We start from the raw sequence: 23,045 nt of genomic DNA, 5'->3' as shown, positions 1-23,045 counted from the left end.
TTGCTTTAATAGCAGATTTTTTTTACTCCACTCATTTTTATGTTCATTTAAACAGTTGTTATACCACACATTTTTATAATTATACACATTTTGAAAATGTTCTAGTCAATAGGATTTAATATATTTAATATTAATTGCAGCTTCAAAATTATATTTAAATAAAACATTTTTGTTTCTGAAATCATATCCATATGTCAATAGATATATTTTGTGTGTATTAATTAGTGTTGTTTCCTTTGTTGGTCACTTTAATTAAGAGTATGGAAGAAATTGATGATACAGTATATGTTTTAGAGCCATCATAGATGTACAGTAGACCCTACTCCTACCACAATACCATGTAGTTGGATTTTTAAACTGGAATGTCATCCTCCAACATGTTTTTTTTACACCATATTTTGTTTTTAAATCAAATTCCTCATCTAAGAGACTGACAACCCCCATTTTACTACTAGTAAGTAGTGTATCAGCAGTATTAACTTTGTTGCCAAAAAATCTCCTAGCACTTCAGGAAAATAACATTGCTATTTTGTTTACATGACATGATGTTGTCAACTGTCTATTTGATCCTAATTATGCTCTACAATATTGTCATCATTCCCCTCCGTTAATTCCTCTTATGAAATTACAGTATAATAAACGTAATTACGCACTTATACTTGTCTCATTTTAGCATTTGCTTCCTGGATCAATTTGTGTTGAATTTGATCAATTAAGTGGGCACTTTACACTGCCTAACCACAACAATCAAGAGGCTTGATATGGATATGAAGTACTACTATATTGTAATAATATTGGAATATGAGATATGATCTTGTAATAGACATTTGAGCACAAGTCTGCAAGTAATTATGTTGACCTTCTCTAGATGAGAGAAAAAAGGTTCCATCATAACAGTAGTAAGAAAGGCCATGTGAGGATGTGACAGATCCAGGTGACAATGGTCGTGTTCTTCTGCTCAGTGCTCCTGGTGCTTTCAAAACAACTTGGAACCTCTATGAGTTAACATTTGCATCCGTTTTTTGCATAGAGCTTTCTTTTAGTTGATTGTAACTCTTTCCAAATGGGAAACTCGGAGCTCATCCTTCTACAATGTGATTCCAAGTTGGTAAAACAATAGGAGTTTTACGAGTTCAAAGTTGTCTTGAACTCGGCATCATGCGTTGCATGCATTAACCGTCGGGCACCAGACTGCTACAACATATGATGTTGTAAAATACCTATCCAGGCGTTGTAAGATCTGCCAGGTCAAATCATGATGTCAGTGATTTTCAGGTCGGAAAGTCGGAACTCTAGAAAAATGTGGGTTAACATAGAGATAGATAGAGGACTCATCTTTGTATCTGTGCCATTATAGCATCTGTGAGAGCATGGGCTGCGCCACTGAGGCAATCTCCATTTTGAAGTGGTCAATTTTCTACTTTGCAATTGGCTGATCCCTCCTGATGACACGGTTGGACATGACTCCAAACGGGTGACTAGGATAGTATCATGGCGCTGGAGAAGATGGCTGACGTTTTACTTGCTCCTAACCGAATGTGTTTTTTCCCTTGTTATTTTCTGTTGTTTGTAACTTGTTTTTTTTTACTTATTCTGTACGTAATGTTGCTGCTACCATCTCTTATGACAGAAAATAACTTCTGGACATTGAATACTCACAATGAACTGGCAGAAGCGTTTTTTCTTCTTTAATGAGTCCGACGAGCCCGACGTGAAGGACATACTGCTTTCCCGGGAACAGATGCAAATCCCCATCATTTGCTTAAAGAGAAGATGGAGAAAAAGAGGACGGAAGTTCGTAGGCGATCGAATAAACCCCCACTGCCTTCCGTTCTACTAGCTAGCATGCAATTTTGGGAAATAAAATCGACGACCTACGAGGAAGATTAAACTACCAACAGAACATTAAAAACTGTAATATCTTATGCTTCACGGAGTCGTGGCTGAAGGACGACATTATCAACATACAGCTGGCTGGTTATACACTGTATCAGCAGGATAGAACAGAGGCGTCTGGTAAGACAAGGGGGACGGACAATCTATATTTGTAAACAACAGCTGGTGCACGACATCTAAGGACATCTCAAGGTTTTGCTCGCCTGAGTACCTCATGATAAGCTGTAGACCACACTATCTACCTAGAGAGTTTTCACCTGTTTTTTTTTGTAGCTGTCTACATACCACCACAGACCGATACTGGCACTAAGACCGCACTCAATGAGCTGTATTCCCCCATAAGCAAACAGGAAAACACTCATCCAGAGGCGGCGCTCCTAGTGGCCGGTGACTAATGCAGGGAAACTTAAATCCGTTTTACCAAATTTCTATCAGCATGTTAAATGTGCAACCAGAGGGGAAAAAAAACTCTAGACCACCTTTACTTCACACAGAGAGACACGTACAAAGCTCTCCCTCGCCCTCTATTTGGTAAATCTGACCATAATTCTATCCTCCTGATTCCTGCTTCCAAGCAAAAATGGAAGCAGGAAGCACCAGTGACTTGGTCAATAAAAAAGTGGTCAGTTGAAGCAGATGCTAAGCTTACAGATCTGTTTTGCTATATGTTCCGGGATTCTTCCAATGGCATTGAGGAGAACACCACATCAATCACTGGCGTCATCAGTAAGTGCATTGATGACGTTGGACGCTCGTCCGATGTGGCAGGGCTTGCAAACCATAACAGACTACAAAGGGAAGCACAGCCGAGAGCTGCCCAGTGACACGAGCCTACCAGAGGAGCTAAACTAATTCTATGCTCGCTTCGAGGCAAATAACACTGAAACATGCATGAGAGCAACAGCTTTTCTGGACGACTGTGTGACTACGCTCTCCGCAGCCGATGTGAGGAAGGCCTTTTAACAGGCCAGCATTCACAAGGCCGCACGTCGCAGGACGTGTACTGCGAGCATGCACTGACTAACTGGCAAGTGTCTTCACCGACATTTTCAACCTCTCCATGTCCGAGTCTGTAATACCAACATGTTTTAAGCAGACCACCATAGTCTCTGTGCCCAAGGACACTAAGATAACCTGCCTAAATGACTACCGACCCGTAGCACTCACGTCTGTTCCCATGAAGTGCTTTGAAAGGCTGGTCATGGCTCACATCAACATCGTTATCCCAGAAACCCTAGACCCACTCCAATTTGCATACCACCCTAACAGATCGAAAGATGATGCAATCACTATTGCACTCCACACTGCCCTGTCCCACCTGGACAAAAGGAACACCTATGTGAGAATGTTATGCATTGACTACAGCTCAGCGTTCAACACCATACTGCCCTCAAAGCTCATCAATAAGCTAAGGACCCTGGGACTAAACACTTCCCGCTGCAACTGGATCCTGGACCTTCTGACAGGTCGCCCACAGGTGATAAGAGTAGTTAACAACACATCTGCCATGCTGATCCTCAAGACAGGGGCCCCTCAGGGGTGCTTGCTCAGTCCCCTCCTGTACTACCTGTTTACCCATGACTGCACGGACAGGCATGACTCCAACACCAGCATTAAGTTTGCTGATGACACAACAGTGATCACCGACAATGATGAGACAGTCCTGCCGTACATACACTACCATTCAAAAGTTTGGGGTCAGTTAGAAATGTCCTTGTTTTTGAAACAAACACACATTTTGTCTTAAAAAACATCAAATTGATCTGAAATACAGTGTAGACATTGTTAATGTTGTAAATGACTATTGTAGCTGGAAGCGGCTGATAAAAAAAAAAAAAGAAGATATATCTACATAGGCGTATAGAGGTTAATTATCAACAACCATCACTCCTGTGATCCAATGGCACGTTGTGTTAACTAATCTGAGTTTATCATTCTAAAAGGCTAATTGATCATTAGAAAACCCTTTTGCAATTATGTTAGCACAGCTGAAAACTGTGGTTCTGATTAAAGAAGCAATGAAACTGGCCTTTAGACTAGTTGAGTATCTGGAGCGTCAGCAGTTGTGGGTTCAATTACAGCCTCAAAATGGCCAGAAACAAATAGCTTTCTTCTGAAACCCGGCAGTCTATTCTTGTTCTGACAAATGAAGGCTATTCCATGCGAGAAATTTCCAAGAAACTGAAGAGCTTGTACAACGCTGTGTACTACTCCTTTCACAGAAAAGCGCAAACCGGCTCTAACCAGAATAGAAAGAGGAGTGGGAGGCCCCGGTGCACAACTGAGCAAGAGGACAAGTACATTAGTGTCTAGTTTGAGAAACAGACACCTCACAAGTCCTCAACTGGCAGTTTCATTAAATAGTACGCACAAAACACCAGTCACAACATCAACAGTGAAGAGGCTACGCCGGGATGCTGACCTTGCCCTCAGTCCTTGGGCCCCCGGTTGCACGTTTTGTTTTTTGCCCTTGCACTACACAGCTGATTCCAATAACCAACTCATCATCAAGCTTTGACTCTTTGAATCAGCTGTGTAGTGCTAGGGCAAAAAACTAAACGTGGGCAGGACCAAGTTTGGGAAACACTGGTCCAAAAAAGTCACTGTCCCAGAGCTACTGGTCGTGGTTCTCGTGGTTTCGTCTTCAACCGAAAATGTGTTTCCCAAAAAATGTATTCCCTTTCAATATTCCCGCTGTAATGATGTTTTCCATTTTAACCAAATTAACCAATCCAATCTATCTGTTTCAACGTTGATCTCGTGTACGTAATTGGTATCAGCTGATCGAGGCCGCTGGCAACCATAGAGCTAATTAGAGGACACAACATCGTCTGTCCGATTATGGAATCTATGAGATCATCGGCAGCGCCATTGACAGTAAAATATACTTTGGGGCACTAGAGTCCTTTATCTATTTTTATGGAGGCAACAACAAATATGTGATTTCATTTCTTGCCACTGTGGGTATTACATATATTTTCATGGGTTATTCAGATTCTCCGGTAATCAAGCACGGGCGATTGAAATTCATGGTCTTGTATTTTTCGGCTAATACAAAACACTACGGTAATTTTAACGTCCGATAAGTAGGCTAATCGAACTATAGACGTAGCGGAACCATTGTGCGTTCAGTGTATGACGCTAGTCGAATCTATTTGTTTTATGCACCATCTCATCTTCCGGCGTTAAGAAAATGGTGAGAATATTCAATCTTACTACGCATGTTTCATGTATAATCTTTGACGAAATGCACAGAACATGTAATAAATACAACGCCTGTTATCACTGAACACAGTCATCTTTGTTTGAATTAAATATTTTGCAGCTGTAAACTTCGGGAGCAACACATAAGCTTACGCGTCTGCTTCAATGCCAATTTCCACTCCCTAACAATCCAATCTACCTAGCTATTTAGTCAACTTCGTGTGAACAAATAATTGCAGGCAATTCTTAATACGTAGATTATTAAGGATGAATTAAACATACATTTTTCAATAATGGTAAGTTACAGTTCATATAAGGAAATCAGTCAATTGAAATACATGAATTAGGCCCTGATCTATGGATATCACATGACATCAGAAAACCAGTCAGTATCTGGTGTGACCACCATTTGTTGCATGCAGCGCAACACATCTCCATCACAGAGTGGATCAGGCTGTTGATTATGGAATGTTATCCCACTCCTCTGCAATGGCTGTGTGAAGTTGCTGGATATTGGCGGGAACTGGAAAATGCTGTCGATCCAGAGCATCCCAAACATACTCAATGGTATGCAGGCCATGGAAGAACGGACATTTTCAACTTCCAGGAATTATATACAGATACTTGTGACATGGGGCCGTGCATTATGCTGAAAGATGAGGTAGTGGCGACAGATAAATGGCATGACATTGGGCCTCAGGATCTTGTCACGGTGTCTCTGCATTCAAATTGCCATCGACAAATTGCAATTGTGTTTGTTGCCCGTAGCTTATGCTTTCCCTTACCATAACCCCACCTCCACCATGGGTCACTGTTCACAACGTTGACATCCGCAAACCGCTCGCCCACACAATGCCATACAAGCTAAGCTGTCTGCCATCTGCCCAGTACAGTTGAAACCGGGATTCATCCATGAAGAGTACACTTCTCCAGCGTGCCAGTGGCCATCGACGGTGAGCATTTTCCCACTGAAGTCGTTTCAGACGCCAAACTGCAGTCAGCTCATGACCCTGGTGAGGACGACAAGCGGTTTCATTAGCTGTCTGGGAGGCCGGTCTCATGATCCCACAGGTGAAGAAGCCAGATGTGAAGGTCGTGGGCTGGCGTGGTTACACGTGGTCTGTGGTTGAGGCCGGTTGGATGTACTGCCAAATTCTCTAAAACAACATTGAATTATCTGGCAATGGCTATGGTGGACATTCCTGTAGTCAGCATACCAATTGCACACTCCCTCAACTTCAGACACCTTTGGCATTGTGTTGTGACAACTTCACTTGTTGCATTCTTATTTTGCGTTTATTTTAGTTCAGTATAGATAAAGACGGAAACAATTCACAACTTTGTGCCTTTTGGACAATATTTAATTATTTTCAAATCCCTTTTACAGGCAGTGACACTGCACACAGACCTTGGGGATTTAAAAATTGAGCTGTTCTGTGAACGTGCCCCGAAATCATGTGAGGTGAGTCATACACTGTGTGTGCTTATTTGCTCTGATCATGGTGTCTCACCGGTCTTTGTTCTACCTCAATACTATACTTGGATTTGTCACCTCCATCGATAGAGGACTTAACATTCTACAAACGCATGTCATACAGCAAATGGCGGCTACGCACTAGCTCAGCACCGGGATTAAACACTCTTGTCAAGTCAAACAGTAGTTACCTAGCCATAGCCATCTTCCACCTCTGCACTGTTTTGAGTGGAAATGTCATGCTATTCACTGCAGTTGAGTTGATGTGCTTGTCCTAAAGCCAGCTGGGCAAGTAGCCTTCCCGCCCGCTTTGAGCCACTAGCATGGTCCTTAAGCCAACCCCTTTATACTGCACTTGCCTTTTAATCAGGATTGGAATGATTTTAGGTGCCTATTTTAAATGTGATGTTGCACTAGCATACCCAATCACCATCCCTGCTTTACATCCTTTTGGTCTCTAGAACCAGGATTGAAGAACACTGCTCTACACTAGCAAGTCATTACAGTTGGCTGTAGCCAATAGATTGCTCTAATCAGAACTTTCTGTTTGTGTTGACAGAATTTCTTAGCACTGTGTGCAGGTGGGTTCTACAATGGCTGCATATTCCACAGGAACATCAAAGGGTTCATGGTTCAGACCGGCGACCCCACAGGTAGCTTCATCAGAACTGAATTATTGTGTTGGAAGGCTTATTGTTTTTAATTTGGCAAAAAAAATAAATTAAAGGACCAATAGCCCAATGTACAAGTCAATTACTTTATCAGATACCAATTGTCAGCATGTCACTCCAAACCCATGGAATAGTTTGTTTTCTGATCATGCAAAGAAAATGATCTGCCTCTCTTGACAACATGCATTACTTTTTTAATCTTGGAAGGCACTGGAAAAGGAGGGACGAGTATTTGGGGACGGAAATTTGAAGATGAGTTGAGCGAACACCTAAAAGTGAGTACCTCAATGGGACAGGTAGCAGCAATTCTCGGTATATGTTAACTGACATTTTTTTCATTTATTTCCGTGCAGCATAATGTGCGTGGCGTGGTTTCTATGGCGAACAACGGCCCCAACACTAATGCCTCCCAGTTCTTCTTCACCTATGCCAAGCAGCCCCATCTGGACATGAAGTACACCGTGTTTGGAAAGTAGGTCTTTGTGGATGTCTGAAGTTAGCTAACTAAGAGGATTATCAAGAATGGTTTCAGCTACAATCTGCCGTTGTATGTCATTGGGGATCCAAATAAACACAGTGTCAGTATTTAATGTGGTTATAAGTGATTGCTAGCAGATCATGACTTCAGTCTGTTATTTTGATCTAAACATTCTCTTGACTGTGCATATTATGTGGTTTCTGTTATCTCCAACATTTTGTGAACTAATGCATTGCTACAATACTTTTTTCCTCTGTTTATTTTCTTTCGATAAACAGAATAATAGATGGCTTGGAAACACTGGATGAACTGGAGAAGCTCCCTGTCAATGAAAAGTCATTTCGGCCGCTGACTGAGACTCGTATAAAGGACGTGACTCTTCATGCCAACCCATTTGCAGGATAGACTGTCTTAAGCACATGAACACACAGCCTTAGACCTGACATCTGCCAATTTAGATGAAATCTTCATTTAAGCCTCTCAATTGTTTAGACCGTTTATAAACCAGAGGCCTTTGAATTCATTAAGGCAACTAAAGATACTGTCACTGGAGTTGAAAACACATTTCCCTTCTCATTGAATTTGGCATGTAGTATGTCCTCAATGCTTGGCCCTTGCAGCTATGTGAGCTCAAAATGTTGGTTTTATAAGTAAATTGTTTAGTATTTTGTACCAAATAAACTTTTTTTGATATACATTGTGCGTTTTCTTTTTTACACCATGATAACTTGACATGCCCTGGGTTTGTGAAATCCTTAAAGAAAACTGCATTCGTGGAGTTGCTGAGCACAGCCAACGATGGTGGCTCAATTAAGATTCGTTCACTCAGGCCGTTTACCATTGGAAACAATAGTTGGTTCCGGTGTAATTAACTTGGTGTCTCCCACACACACCAATCTAATAGCAGCTGGTTCTGGTCTACTTGGTAGTTTGTTGACTTTAATTTAACCGTCTCTGGCACAGCCACAAGTGAACTTGACCGACATAAAATGAAATTGTAATAGACGTTCTAAAAGCAGTTACGGCCTCGGAAGGATTTCGGGTGAGTCGGATTTCAGTGCATGTTACCCCTCAATCACACCGATCGTAAATGCACCAGAAGTACATTAATTTCCAATGGAACGCTGGGTTTGCCACGCAGTTTCAGTGCGTTCTGTGGTACATACGTTGGATTTATCAAACTGACGGTTTGACAATAGCGGTATCTAATTTGTAACTACGAAAATAGTTTTGTCAAACCGATTGTGAACCCAGAAGTTCACGTTTTATTCTAGAGGGGATAATAAACATAATTTGGTTAGGGTGTAGGGGCAGATTTGTTATCTTGTCTTCAGGATATTTTATTTACTTTATCTAGTCTGATCAATGGAATAATTCTTATAACAATGGGATACAATAGAGGGTAATTACTGTGCTTGTCTGCAAGAACTCTACTGTTATTCCCCATTTTATTATTCCACTTCTTCCCAATTTTGCCAGTGTTATCACATATTTGAAATCTGATATGGCTACTGGTGTCTTTGAAAATGAATTATGAGGCTGTGTTTTTGCAGCCATTTATCGGCAGTTTTGAGCAAGTCATACAAATAAGCATTGGATATTATCTCCAGGAATCAAATATTATTTTGTACATTTTAGTATTATGCACATTCTAGGCAGAGATGTTAGGGGTACTCACAGCTCATAAACAGATATTCTGTCCAGGTAGAATAAGATAATGGCAAGGATCTTACAAGTACAAAGAACATCTTGACTAACCCTACTTGTAGAGAAACGCCAATGCCATCCTGTCTTTCATGTTGCCTAAATGGTCTATGACTGACCTAGGCTACCTGGCTAAAATGCTTTCAGCTAGTTAACATTCACCTACTATATCTAGCTACATATTGAACTACTCCCTAACCCTGTTTATTATGTAGTTATTACTACAGTGTTGATCTCTCTCTCTCTGTCTTTCCTCCTCCAGTCCTAGTGTGATCATAACGTGTCCATGGGAGAGCTGGGCTGGATGAGGAGCAGCATGCTCAGGTAACTCTTATGTTATACAAACGTCACATCATGGTTTACCAGGTCAGGTCCACTGGCTGGGCTTCCAAAGGTCGTGTAGAGGTCATTTGTTTGGAGAAAACACGGTTCACATCACAGACCCTACTCTACTTAGTCTATCTTGCACAATGTACTTCATCAGTCTTTCCTATTACGCTCACTTATCTCTCGCTCACTATCTCTCTCTCAATAGCTCGCACTCTCACGCACACATTCACTCTCTCTCTCCTCCCAGTTCCCGGAGAAGTGTAAGCAGACCCATGGGTAGAACAGGTGAGGTGGCTCATGCTATAGCCTTCATGGTGTCGGACGCTGTCACATTCATCACAGAGGTCAACCTACCTGTGGACAGGGGGCGCTATGCCATGTGTCCAATAGAATATCCTGTGACTTCGTCATCAGTGGCCTGTCAATACTGAACTATCTGGTTTATGTCATTTTTGTATCTCTGGACCCCAGACAGATAGATTAAGTGTAGAATATGCTCTGTTCTAGTGTAGAGAAGGGAAAAAATAAGGATCATGTGACGAATAAGACCCTGAGTTAAATGTTCAACTAGACTTACATTTTGCTTAAAAATTAGATAAGAGTACCCTCATGTGGCGAAGAGGTGAAGTGTATAGAGTTGTGCCGCTCGCTATTCTTTCAAGATACATTTTTCAAAAGGGATAACTATTCATATTGCAGTATTTAAGTTGCAATAACACATGAGCTGTTTTACAATAAAAGCCTCGTGGTTCATGTACTATGATAACTATTAATACTGCATTAAGTATTTAACTTTAATTGAGAACTAAACTCTGCTCAGTGTCTTTGTAGCTGACAATGAAAGTTGTACTGGATAGATTATCAACTTTTTTTTAATAAGAGAATGAGAACCAATGGAAACACACATCTACTTGGGTTTCAAATATTTATTGAACACCTGAATGTTGAAGAAAATGAAAGTGTTGAAAACTACAAGCTGTATAATTATGATGCTGACAGACAGAGGACCTGCAGAGATGAATGGGTGAAGTACACGATGACCACGAATATCTGTTCCTGGCCCTTAACAAAGACGTCAGATGACTCTTTGGATGTGTTATGGCTATACTAATGTAAGAACATGATGGAGGGCTGTTTAAGATGTGTGATATGAGAGGTATTCTGAGTTTATAGGTTGGTTGGTTGAGCTGACCGCCTGTACAGAGATTTCACAAACATGGTCAACAAAGTAAAACAGTAAGGCATAAAAGCATTGAAAATGGTTCCAGTACAGTTATGATTATTAAAAAAACAAACCTATAAAACAAAATCAATGAAGCCCCAAATTTATAAAAAATAAAAAATGCTCTGCTAATGATGGGTGTCTGGCTTAAAGTTTACAGAAAGTTGCAAAACCCATGGACATTAAATAACATAAATTAGCATGTTGGGATCCACTGTATACAACAAAGCTTTGCATAATTATACACATTTATACATTTCAACAAGTCAAAAATAAGACCTAAATCTTTCAATAATAGGTTCAGACTCATACAAAGGGGAGTACAATAGCGATGCAGAGAAAGAAACGCTGTTTGCTAGCTTGTTTTGCTAGCTTGGAGTGAATTTGAAATTTTTTCCTTCTTTGCATTCATACTGTGTAAAAAAATATTCCCTTTGCTGTAGACAAGGTTTATATGTTCTGTCAGGATTAAACAAGACCGCCTCATAATCCACCACAGGAATTATTATAGCACCAGGTACCAGGTGTCATCATCTCTGGTTCAGCTCATTGAGAGATGGGAGGTAGACCGACTCTTCTGACACTCGCTGGATTCACTCTCTAACTGCAAGCTTCAATTCATTTGACTAGGGAAACACACATCAGGAATGCAATAGCGCAATAGTTATTCGTAGACCGGTGGGCTTTTCTTCAGCACCTAATCACTATTACAAGTAGATTCATACGTCATCTGCAGACCAGGCAGGAGAAAATAGCTGGACAGCACACACCTGTGGATGGATGTATGCTGGAAACTAAGCCTAAGCCTGAATGTTATGATAATATTATATCCAATTGTTGGGTCTCACTGTAAACCTTAATTACTTTGAAAAACTGCAGAACGAGATATGTTTATTGCACTTTTATATTAAGATATACATATAACATGTATAAATAATACACGTGTATGTGTGACATTTAGAAGGATAAGTAATGCATTCATGATATGCAAATGCATTTATAATCGTTCCCTATTACTTTACACATTTCATAACATTTTGAGAGTTCATGACCATAGAAAGTAATAAGTTAAAAATGTTGTCCAAGAGTGATGTTAGAGACTCATTATTTTTTATCTCACTCGGGCATCCAGGGCTCGTGCCGTGCGACAGTAAAACAAGTCCCTGAAAAAAGCCAAAGCTTATCTTCTCTTCAGGCAGGCGGTAGGAACTAGTGCGAGACGTCTCAGTATCTCTGTAGTTTCTCCTGGTGCGTCCCTCAATGGTGCCCCCTGTCTGTTTCTGCAGTCCGAGCATATGCTGGAGGGTTAGGGGCCTGGCCTGCCTCTCCTGAAGGGCCCCAGTATATGGGGACAGGAAGACCCCCTAACCTTCCCCATCCCCCCGCAAGTCACTCCTATGAGGAGGCTGTGTATGTACTGTATCCTGGGCCTCTATAAGAACAGGCCTCTATAAGAAGCACACGGGGCCCACCTCTAGGTGGTAGTGCGAGCCAGGCTCTGCGGCCGGTAGGTTATACACGTCCAGGATGGGGAGTAAATTGGGGTCCTGGGTCTGGAAGACGAAATGGGTCTGGTGCCAGCGGCCATCTTTGATCTGAAAGACAAGTGGATTTTACTTTTTAGAACCTACAGAGACTGGTTTGGTCAGACTGTGCAATACATTATATTCAGTTGGTGTACAACTTACTATAATTATAGCTTAAATACATGGTAGCCTTAAATACATGGTAGCCTTAAATACATGGTAGCCTATGTAACAACATGTAAAGTGTCATGCACTATTTCATCCACTATTCCACCAGCTGTATGTTCAGTAGGAGAGCAGCCTGTCACATGATCCAGGCTGGAGGTTGACATACCCAGCATTCGTCCTTCACTACGTGGGGCTCCAGGAGCCCTCCAGCCTGGATCATGTCTCCTCCGCTCCAGGCCTTGAAGCGCACCGCGGTGGGGGAGGGCTCCAGGGAGGAGCTGTTGGCCCACACGGGAACGTTCAGGCAGTGGATGGTGATGTGCTGCACTGCCTCAGAGCTCAGTAGATGGAGGAAGTTCATCTGGATACGACCCACCCCCATCTCCAGCTGCAGACGGACACACATCAACTACCGTTACAATTGAATCCCTAATCTATTGTGTCAGACAACACCAGTGGACATGCAAGATTTGGTTCTGGATGCCAGATACAAAACCTGTCTGAAGTAAAAATGTAGGATGTGTCAAAAGAAACAAAAGACAGGAAATTCAAATGAGCTAAATAGTAAGAATGCTGTTCTGTAGTACAGTACGACGTTTGTGTGTGGAAACATACAGATGTAGGTTCTTCATTTGAGCCAGTTTGCTACAGCAGGAAAATAATCCTGCAGCAACAGGAAATGTGAATTATTATGTGGATCCTAATTAATGGGCATTTTTGTAGGGGTTGATACATATTTAGTAAGGGAAAATAAAGTCTGAAATTTCGAAGTGTAAATTGCAAACTTCAAAAGCCTTTTTAAACCTCAAATACACTACGAGTTTCTCTGAAAACCTGACTAAAATATTGGCTTCCGATTATCAGTTGTTTTGACTGGATTGTGGCTTGTTTTGACTGTAAATGGCTGAGTAGTAGTGGAAGTTGATGCTGACCTTGGATACTGTGATGGGTTTCAGACAGGTCTGGCCACCGCTGCTGAAGTTGCACGTCACCTCGATGGAGTCAGCAGAGCAGCCGAGGTTTGGGTCGATCCAGTAAGTTCCTTAGGAAAGGAGAACAAACTGAATGAAAAAGGAGTCTTGATACAGTTGTGTACTTTTAGCAAAGTGGACAAGTATGTAATGCTTTAGGAAGGGATATCACTGGTCAGGTGTATATAATTATCACTATAGATGACAATTTCTAGCTTAGTTATAGCTTATAACTAATCAGGTCCACATGGTCTAGAAAAACTATTGGACCAAGTATACTGTAACTGAAGGATTGAACCCAAAATGTGAATCTCAGGCTACAGTGTGTCCTGTATCTCAGATGACGTTTGTGCCTTCCTCACCATCATTCATCCTCTGTTCACAGTCCTTGAGGTCTCTGCAGATGCGCGCGGGGTTGTCGTGGGTTCCTAGTGGGTTCTTCAGGCTCTGGATCAAGGTGCTGAGGTAGTGGAGGGTCTTGAATATCTCTGTACCCTGGTGGTCCAACATGGGCAGGTCCATGTCGTGGTAACTCTAGAAATGATAAGAGACAAACGGTCACACACTGAGCACCATATCTTCACAAACAGCCAGCCACCATTGGAGAGTGATAAATGACAAAATCCTGGCTTGAGAAGCATGAGGGTAACCGTACTTTTGTCATGCATTAATGCTAATGGCATATTTGTGTAAGAGTTGGTCATACATACAGTACGAACATACAAGTTTTCTGTATTGTACTGGGTACATTGCTTATTTGCCAAGGGACCAATGATGCTTCTCACAGTGACCCACCTCTGACCTCAGCGCAGCATGGGAATCAATAATGAGCTGAAAAGCAGCACCGATAGCCTCCCTTCTCTAGAAGAGAAGACAAAAAGACAAAAGTATGGACTCTGAAACATTCTCCCACATTCACGCCTTACTCCATTGCTTCTGAGAAAGTCCAATTGTAAATAGAGGAGACTTACAAATGGCATAGAACCAGGGAGACCCTATAAGAATGGAAATAGAAAGGGGGGGGGGGGGGGGGCTTAATGCATGGTCCAGTCATAGTGCAGCATATAAAAAAAATCTGAAAAATGAGTGATACCACGATTGCAAAGTCTTTACATAAATAACAGAAAATACTTACTGGGGGTCCGGGTGGTCCACGAGGACCAGGAGGGCCCCTTGGTCCTTGTACCCCCTGTTTGTAAAAAAGCAATAACACTATTGGATTAATACACCCCCCTAGACCATAATGCTGCAGTTTGACCTCTCAATATCAAGATCCTCTTCATCTAAACTCCTCTGCCAACAGACGGTAAAGCAGCGGCAAGCAGTAAGTAGCCTTTCTGTCTCAACTTATTCCTAGTTGTCATGGTGAGTGGAACAACAAACAGAAGCACTGAGGGAAATGAAAAGTGCTTTAGGGGTTGAGGCTGAATCTCTTCTAAGCAGTGTGCTCTACATACTAAGCACCCTATCCTGTCCTGTGATAAGTAGTGTGCTCTCCATACTAAGCACCCTATTCTGTCCTGTGATCAATCTAAGCCTCGGGGTAAGGCAGAGCTGGGTTCAAATACTATTTGAAATCATTTCAAACACTTTGTGTGATTCATTTCCTGTCTTAATGGACCAATAGAATAGTGCCACAACTCTAAACCCCGCCCATCTTAAATTCCAGGCAGACAGGCTAGAGTATATACTCAAAATACTATTTGAACCCAGGCCTGGAATAAGGGATATGATTCATAAAAATAAGGACACGCACCGTATCCCCTCGACTTCCTTTGTCACCTTGGGGACCCTGAGAGAGAGAGAGGGGAAGTTACTCCATCGCCCCCCCAAAAAACTGAGTGATAACGTGTTCTTTGGCAGATAAGGGGTATGAGATATGATGATGTACATACTGTATTACCACTGGGGCCGATGATACCGACTGGGCCTGTGGCACCAACATTACCCTGGAGAGAGAGAGAGAGAAAGATAAACATTGTTAGTTAGGGCAGCCGCTATCTGAATTAACAAGGCATATGTTGTCAATATGGTGGCCCTCTTTTGCTTAGTTAGTTGAGCAGGGTGTTTGCAACAGCATGATAGTGGGTTTGATTTCCTAGGACCACCCGTACAGAAAATGTATGGATAAAAGCGTCTGATTTATGGCATATACTATATGTATTATATATTAATATGCCCAGTTTTTCAGCCTAGGATGAACTATTGACCCAAGTTCCAACCTATAAATAGGCCATGTTACCTGACCAGGAAAAACATAGAGAATTACATAATAACAATTTTTCGAATCTCCTTTTACCATCAAGCCATGTGGCCCTTTTGGTCCCTGTATGCCGGCTGGGCCCAGATCTCCTGGAGGTCCCTATGAAGATAAAACATATGTGTTGATAAGATACAATGTGTTAATAAGGCAAGTATCACTTCATCTAGAAGCTTAGGCCAACTGAGTGCAATGTTGCACCATATGGGCTGTATGTAATATGCACAGTAAGCAACACAGTCAGCAAGAGACACAACACTGCAAGTTTCTTCAGTTAACAGCTCTTTCACTGGAAATTATTATTTGATAGGTCTTGATGATGAGTCAGGAAGCCTACAGTGCGTCTGACATCTAATTTACCAAGTCAGAGAGTCTATCTCCACTTCTGCATAACGCCAAGGCTCAGCAGCCTAACATTCCTCTGTGCGATGTGTGTATACAGTATGTCAAAATAGAACACTCTAGGAAAAATGTTCAGTAAAGCCTGTAACTTCTCGGTTTTCTTAGCTGCCCAACACCTGCAGAGCAACATCACTAGAGGGTAATAAAGTAACTGAAGTTATGGTGTGTTAAGTGACAGTACACGTGGGTGGAGTAAACTTCTTGTGGACCGTGATAGATTTTCTGCCCCAATGCAGCAGTCTTTAATTCGATTTATCCCTTTCAGAGCAAAGACAATAAACGCTACCAAATCGTTTGAGGCTTTAAATTCCTTTAAAGCTTTCCTATTAATCTCCAGCAGATCCCTGATTTCCCGCTGAAAATGGGTTCTGCTTCTTTGCCGGTGTTTTATTAGAACCATATTTTTTGCAGCTTAGAACTTCATTTCTTGATGGTCCACGTTTAAAGCCCTGTGTTATTTGATCATGTGACTCAGGTGTGAGATGGAAATGGGTTGGGGAAGTCTAGTGTACCTTTGGTCCGAACATCCCGAGAACCCCTGGGTACCCTGATTCACCTGTGTCACCCTGGGGAGAGAAATGGAACCATCTTCATCATCCTCACCGTCGTCATTGTCATGCACTTCCTCATCATCATTATCATGTCCTAGTCATGATGACCAATCAAATGGACTCAGCAATGTTGCTATGTTACTCACGGGCTGTCCTTTGTTCCCCTGGTCACCCTGTTTTCCTGGAATTCCCATTCCACCAATGTGGCCTTTTTTCCCTGAATATCCAGTTTGGCCGGGGAGACCCCTCTCACCCTGTGACACACACACAAGGACAGACAACCACTCAGAACCAGTATCGTGTGGAGAAGGTTGATTTCTTTCAACACTCGAGTGGGAAGTTATGATGGAGCAATAGCTCAGGTGCTTATTTCTCGTCCTTCAGACCATGTACAACATATAATAGGATAACCATGGTGGTCACAGTTCATCCACCTTGTACAACATATAATAGGATAACCATGGTGGTCACAGTTCATCCACCTTGTACAACATATAATAGGATAACCATGGTGGTCACAGTTCATCCACCTTGTACAACATATAATAGGATGACCATAGGATCATAGGATAGGACCATAGGATCATGATCATAGGATGATGGTGGTCACAGTTCATTGGAGCATGTTCTCTCTTCTCTCTCACCTTAGGTCCGAAGGAGCCCTGGTCGCCTGGAAGCCCTGGCACGCCCATTTTACCACTGTTACCAGCTTTGCCAATGATACCAAACTCTCCGTCGTCTCCTTGCTCCCCCTAAGGAGTGGACACAAACAATTGAGGATGGTTGACGCTTAACAGAGAAGACCAATCATACAGTAGCAAAAGACTCTGCTTATTTCAGTCAATGAAAAGAATGCACAGTTATGGTGTCTGTCCTTCCTCACCTTCATTCCTTTGTCACCATCTTTCCCAGGAGGCCCGTCCATTCCAGGTTGGCCCTCAAGGCCCTCTCTTCCCACCACTCCCTTTGGGCCAGGAGGACCCTCAGGACCCTGGAAAAGATAGAGATTAATGCTACATATGAGATGCATTCTAGCACAATCAATCAATTAATCAATCAACCAATCAATCAATAAATGACATACAGTATTAAAATGAAAAGATAAAGATCTCACTCACCGGTGGTCCTTTGGTCCCAGACTCGCCTTGTTTGCCCCGTTTGCCTTTCTGACCCTGGAGTAGATCAGTGAGGTACAGACCATCAGCTCCAACATGACATCACCACACAGCAAAAGAGCCCCAAATACATTCAAATCGAATTAAAGGGGTACCAAAGTGGTTGAAACAGGTGTTGTGAGGTAAAACTGGATACACCAGTTTGGTTGTTGTTGAGGTATTTTGTCCTTACTTGATCTCCTTTGGATCCTTTCAGACCCTGTATTCCCCTTGGTCCAGGATGTCCCTACAATATAAAAACAAGAACGAACGAATGAAAGATGAAACAATCAAACAAACGACAAGTTTGACCTTTTTTAATAGGTAGATATTCTAATGTGGACACTGTCTCAAATTTGATTTGATTTGATTCAGTGTGAGAGAACACATTTTATCATGTCACAAACAGAACATTTTACTCACAGGTAGTCCAGTTGCACCGGCTTTGCCTCTCGATCCGTCCACCCCTGGCTGGCCCTGGGAAATAGACATTTGTTAATGTTAGCCGTTTCCATGTATAAAGTATATATTCCAAAGGAGACAACATTATACAACACAATGGACGTCCCACTTACTAGGTATCCTGGGTCCCCTGATTCTCCTCTGTCTCCCCTGTCTCCGGTAGGACCCTGGTTTCAGATGGGAACCAAACAGAATGAAGCATATAGATCCCTATCTATTTTAGCAAAGAAACACCAAAGTACACAGCATGCGGAGGGCTACATGATGAGAGGAACTCACTCTGTCACCTTGTGGACCGGGAGGGCCTTCCACCTTACTGTCCTCCCCCTGTTCACCCTGGAAAACATACAGGAAAAACAGATTTTTTTTTTAAATTAAACATTTTAATAAAGTTAAATTCATGATATTCCTTCCAGTACAATGGAATATTCCAAGCAATTATAGTTTTTGTTGGTGATGTAATAGGTTGCGTTCAATAAAAAGGGGACCTAGATTGCATTAAATGTTCCAGGGACTTTACAGGGGCCGGTGAATGATGTGGAATGCTTGTAGTATTTCATTGTGCATGAGGATCAGCAAAACACAGGAGGAAACAGTGGAACAGGGATCCAAAACGAAACAATTTATGAGTAGTGGGCACAATATTGATCTCATTAGAAAGTAAGTATGGTCAACATTACGAGTTTACCAGCAAACAGAAAAGAGTACTTCATATCGAAGTCCTATTTATCAAACTGAACCATGATTGATCTGAATAATGATGACAAGGAGTATTCCAATAGCAGTTGAAAGCAGTTTGTGGCCAATGACCTACATTTGATAAAATTTCTCCAGAGTTAATGAGAAGTGCCATTGTGCATACCATTGATCAATTATATTTAATCGCTTCTTGTGGGATAATCAGACTGAAATAGCCGTGGAATTCAGTCACTTTCAGCGGATGGAAACCATGTGATATGGCTAGGACTTTTTCCTGATAGCAATGGCCTATCTCTAGTGGCCAGTAATTGCATATCTCTAGGGCCCAGAGTTTATCCTGGTCAGGGCATGTGTTCAGGAGAAACTCCTAGCTCTACCAACATGTGATAATGGGATATGTGGGACATACAAATGCAAATGTGTGCAAACATGACTGTCAGTCATTTTGGATAAAAGTGTCTGCTAAATCGCACACATTTAACATTAGTTTTATATATTACATGGATTGACTATAGGACAGAGAGAGAGATGGACTAGGGCTGTCACCACTAATCCTCCACAGACCATAAGTCTAGACACACATGTCAAGACACCCACAAAGAGAGAGCTATTAGACACAGACAGGACTGTGGGAAGTGTACCTTTTCACCTTTTGGTCCAGGAGGTCCCAGTGGGCCTTGCCGTCCTGTGTGGCCCTACAATCACAGAGAAGGACAATAGAGACCGTGTTATTCATCACACAGGGCAACAACAATAGCTACCTTCTTGGAGGCATTCAATGGTATGTGTCATTAGGTAAACTATACTCACTGGAGGCAGCAATTTAGATACAGTATATTTTAGATTTAACTAGGCAAGTCAGTTAAGAACAAATTCTTATTTACAATGACGGCCTACACCGGCCAAACACAGACCATGCTGAGCCAATTGTGTGCCGCCCTATTGGACTCCCAATCACAGCCGGTTGTGATACAGTCTAGATTTGAACCAGGTTGTCTGTAGTGACGCCTCTAGCTGAGATGCAGTGCCTTAGACCACTGCGCCACTTGGGAGCACAATGATACTGTCCTAGGTGGCAATGCTTCAGAACTCTTCCTCGATCAACCATCTGGCTATATTTAATTGATATAGAATCATATTGAGTGAAGGATATTGTATGTGGTAAAGGGTACATTTTACCTCATATCCTGTGATGCCTGTTTCACCTTGCTGGCCCATTCTCCCTGGTGCACCCTGTAAATGTCAGATGTTCAGTCTTTTTGACCTAGCACATCAGGAAACCAACATATCTGTTGAAAAACTAGGAACAAATCCACAGAGCCTTCCTTACCACTGGTCCAATGGTTCCTCTCGACCCCTTCGGTCCTAGAAATCCTGCTTCTCCTTGTTCACCAATTGCCCCAGTCTCTCCCAGGTGACCCATGTGACCTTTGCTGCCCTAGAGAAGGGTCGCAATAGAGCAGGCATGCAAAAATAGCAAGGTTGACTTTCAGTGACTGGCAACTCGTGTGTGGATAGTTTTACAGTGTCAACTCTCCATTTTGAATGTCCACTTTCAACACAGTGGCTCTAGAGGCCATTGATGCCTAATGTTTGTTGAATACAATAACAGATAAGGAGACATCCAACTTTCTTTAAAAACCAAGAAAGGTACGGTGAAACTACTAACAGGTTTCAGTGAATGAAATGAATGAGAGTGACAGGTGTAAGGAGGCGTACTTCATGAGGAACTGAGCTGACATATTTACCTTCTCTCCTGGTTTTCCTCTTTCACCAAACTTGCCAGGTTTGCCCTCCTGACCCTGGAAGACAGTTATTGGTGTCAGAAGTCAACAGCTGTTTATTTTAACAGCAATAAACCTCTATTACGAAGACAAGGCAATGGTCAAAATGGTCATCCACAGTATTCTCAGTAAAGACAGTTTGCAGGAGACAAAAGTGTGTTGGTATCCTTTTTGTCTTGACATGTTGTAGCATACTAGATGCAGAGTAACATTTCATCTAAAACAACAGCAAGTGAAGTGAGAAACTCATCAATCTGATTCATGAGAACCTGAGAGTCAAGTACAGGAAATGTAAATATGTTAGGTTGAGTTTGGACACTCACCCACACTCCCACTAAGCCAGGAGGTCCGGGGGACCCTTCCTTTCCTTTCAGCCCGGTGTCACCCCTCTCTCCTGTACCCCCCTCCGGTCCCATGTCCCCCTTCTCGCCCTGAGCAGAGAACCAAGAAGACAATTATACCTGATCACACATTTCATGGGTGCAGATGTAGTAGAAAATATTCAGACAAGGTCTTTGGAGGCCGAAGTGGAGAAGGGTAGGGTCCCTTGTGAACAGCAATGTATTTCCATAACAACTCCTGCCAGAAGGAAGAGCTCAAAATAGGCCTGCTCCCTGTTTATTTTCACTCAGCGTCAACAGAATTCAGCTCCAACTCTACGACGGCCAGCATCTTACACAAAGCAACACTTGAGTCTGACTAAAAAGAATTACAGTTTAACAGTGTATTAACTCCATATGAACATGGCTTAGATCACATCTGATGACGATAGAATCACATTATCTTGTGAATGGCTGTTCAAAACAGTGACAGTTATCCTAAAACACGCTCTTCTCTCCTACTAAGAACTGGCTATGAACCCATAAGACTCTGAGCCCTGTCTAAGCTATATGGAATTGTTTTAAGAAGGTCATAACAAGGATAATTTTGCTATTTGATTTAGAATTTTAAGACCCCTTGAATCATCCCCAAAATATAACAAATAATTATTTGATGAAAGATACTTAATCAAATCAAATTGTATATGTCACATACACATGGTTAGCAGATGTTAATGCGAGTGTAGCGAAATGCTTGTGCTTCTAGTTCCGACAATACAGTAATAACCAACAAGTAATCTAGCTAACAATTCCAAAACTACTACCTTATAGACACAAGTGTAAGGGGATAAAGAATATGTACATAAAGATATATGAATACTTCAATTGTTAAATTTTTAAAAATACTTTTTGGCCTTACTGCTATTAGCCCATACAAATGCATTGAAAAACAGATTCACTACATAGTGAATAGTTTGTTCTGAAGTGTCTGTCCTATATCCGAGAGAGATAAGAAAGATCAGGAAACATTTGTATATTTGTTTTTTCGCATGTATTTAACCCCTTGTTTTTTTGGCACGAAAGAGTCTCCAAACAGTATGGCCTGTACTTCCATTCATTTGTTCAACTGATACCGGTGGACCTTCAGACGAGTCTCGTGAGGCCTGTCGGCGTCCTAGAGCAAAACCAGCACGTACGTGTTCGTGAGAGTCTCACCTTTCCACAGACGGGTCGGATTAGTGGGTTGCCCAAACTGTTCGGACGCTACAGACCATTTTGTGAGAAGACGGATTTTCGGGACGTCTCATGGTCTGACAAGCACCGCTCTAGCTCTGTTACCTTTCATCGCAGATGCGGAAGTGCGACATGGGAGGATGCGGTGGATTGAGATGCATCCAATGCAACAAAAAAAAAACACATCTCTAGCTTAAACTGATGGGGGCGTGGACATCGACCTTAGGGGGTTAAACAGCCATACCCTAACTGGAGATATGTACATATAACTAACTGGCAAATCGTCTATTGATGTCAATGAGACAATGACTGTCAACTCTGGTCTTAGACTTTCAACGCAAGTTAGGATTCATCACAGTAACTATTGCCTTAGTGTTATTCATCTCTTACCTTGAGTCCATCAGGACCACTCTGTCCGGCATCCCCATCGATCCCCATCTCACCCTGAAGGAGAGGGGGTTAAAGTAAGTTAATAAGGCCAAACTACCTGTGGAACACTGGTCACTTTAATAATACTGTATATACTGTATTCTACT

The 23,045-nt window shown here is 42.0% G+C and overlaps 2 protein-coding genes across 6 annotated transcripts in view; one reads left to right on the top strand and one right to left on the bottom strand.

Moving 5' to 3' along the window:
- The first annotated feature begins 4,712 nt into the window (after positions 1-4,712).
- Positions 4,713-8,420, top strand: ppil3 (peptidylprolyl isomerase (cyclophilin)-like 3). Of its 4 annotated transcripts, none has more exons than XM_021622118.2 (6): positions 4,713-5,092; positions 6,488-6,562; positions 7,134-7,227; positions 7,453-7,520; positions 7,599-7,717; positions 8,002-8,420. In XM_021622118.2, exons 1-6 carry the CDS (start codon positions 5,090-5,092, stop codon positions 8,126-8,128), a joined length of 486 nt encoding a protein of 161 aa, XP_021477793.1. In that variant the 5' UTR covers positions 4,713-5,089; the 3' UTR covers positions 8,129-8,420. The 4 variants fall into 4 exon arrangements, with proteins under 4 accessions (XP_021477793.1, XP_036792180.1, XP_036792182.1 ...); XM_036936285.1 differs by having other exon boundaries at positions 4,723-4,773; XM_036936287.1 differs by lacking the exon at positions 4,713-5,092 and adding an exon at positions 5,261-5,396.
- Positions 8,421-10,665: 2,245 nt separating this feature from the next.
- Positions 10,666-23,045, bottom strand: part of LOC110535110 (collagen alpha-1(XXVII) chain B) — a 99,427-nt gene continuing 87,047 nt past the window's right edge. For both annotated transcript variants that reach the window (XM_036936283.1, XM_036936284.1), the window contains 25 exons: positions 22,900-22,953; positions 21,280-21,387; positions 20,921-20,974; positions 20,503-20,610; positions 20,352-20,405; positions 19,814-19,867; positions 18,753-18,809; positions 18,587-18,640; positions 18,435-18,488; positions 18,205-18,258; positions 17,976-18,029; positions 17,741-17,848; positions 17,502-17,609; positions 17,004-17,111; positions 16,819-16,872; positions 15,944-16,006; positions 15,540-15,593; positions 15,401-15,436; positions 14,780-14,833; positions 14,616-14,639; positions 14,440-14,505; positions 14,007-14,178; positions 13,606-13,715; positions 12,840-13,061; positions 10,666-12,574 (listed from right to left, as the gene is read on the bottom strand). In XM_036936283.1, coding sequence (XP_036792178.1) covers positions 12,428-12,574; positions 12,840-13,061; positions 13,606-13,715; positions 14,007-14,178; positions 14,440-14,505; positions 14,616-14,639; positions 14,780-14,833; positions 15,401-15,436; positions 15,540-15,593; positions 15,944-16,006; positions 16,819-16,872; positions 17,004-17,111; positions 17,502-17,609; positions 17,741-17,848; positions 17,976-18,029; positions 18,205-18,258; positions 18,435-18,488; positions 18,587-18,640; positions 18,753-18,809; positions 19,814-19,867; positions 20,352-20,405; positions 20,503-20,610; positions 20,921-20,974; positions 21,280-21,387; positions 22,900-22,953 — 2,031 coding nt within the window. In that variant the 3' untranslated portion in view covers positions 10,666-12,427. The remainder of the gene's footprint in view (positions 12,575-12,839; positions 13,062-13,605; positions 13,716-14,006; positions 14,179-14,439; positions 14,506-14,615; positions 14,640-14,779; positions 14,834-15,400; positions 15,437-15,539; positions 15,594-15,943; positions 16,007-16,818; positions 16,873-17,003; positions 17,112-17,501; positions 17,610-17,740; positions 17,849-17,975; positions 18,030-18,204; positions 18,259-18,434; positions 18,489-18,586; positions 18,641-18,752; positions 18,810-19,813; positions 19,868-20,351; positions 20,406-20,502; positions 20,611-20,920; positions 20,975-21,279; positions 21,388-22,899; positions 22,954-23,045) is intronic.

This window comes from Oncorhynchus mykiss, chromosome 11 (assembly GCF_013265735.2).
Source record: "Oncorhynchus mykiss isolate Arlee chromosome 11, USDA_OmykA_1.1, whole genome shotgun sequence".
In the NCBI taxonomy this organism is placed as follows: Eukaryota; Metazoa; Chordata; class Actinopteri; order Salmoniformes; family Salmonidae; genus Oncorhynchus; species Oncorhynchus mykiss.
Note: the sequence above shows the minus strand (reverse complement) of the source record. Positions and strands in the feature narration are given on the sequence as shown.

Coding starts and splice junctions, on each gene's coding strand:
- ppil3 (XM_036936285.1), top strand. CDS start 4,738: ATGGAATCTATGAGATCATCGGCAGCGCCATTGACA. Junction 4,774..6,487: donor CATCGGCAGCGCCATTGACA/GTAAAATATACT, acceptor TCCCTTTTACAG/GCAGTGACACTGCACACAGA. Junction 7,521..7,598: donor AGTTGAGCGAACACCTAAAA/GTGAGTACCTCA, acceptor ATTTCCGTGCAG/CATAATGTGCGTGGCGTGGT.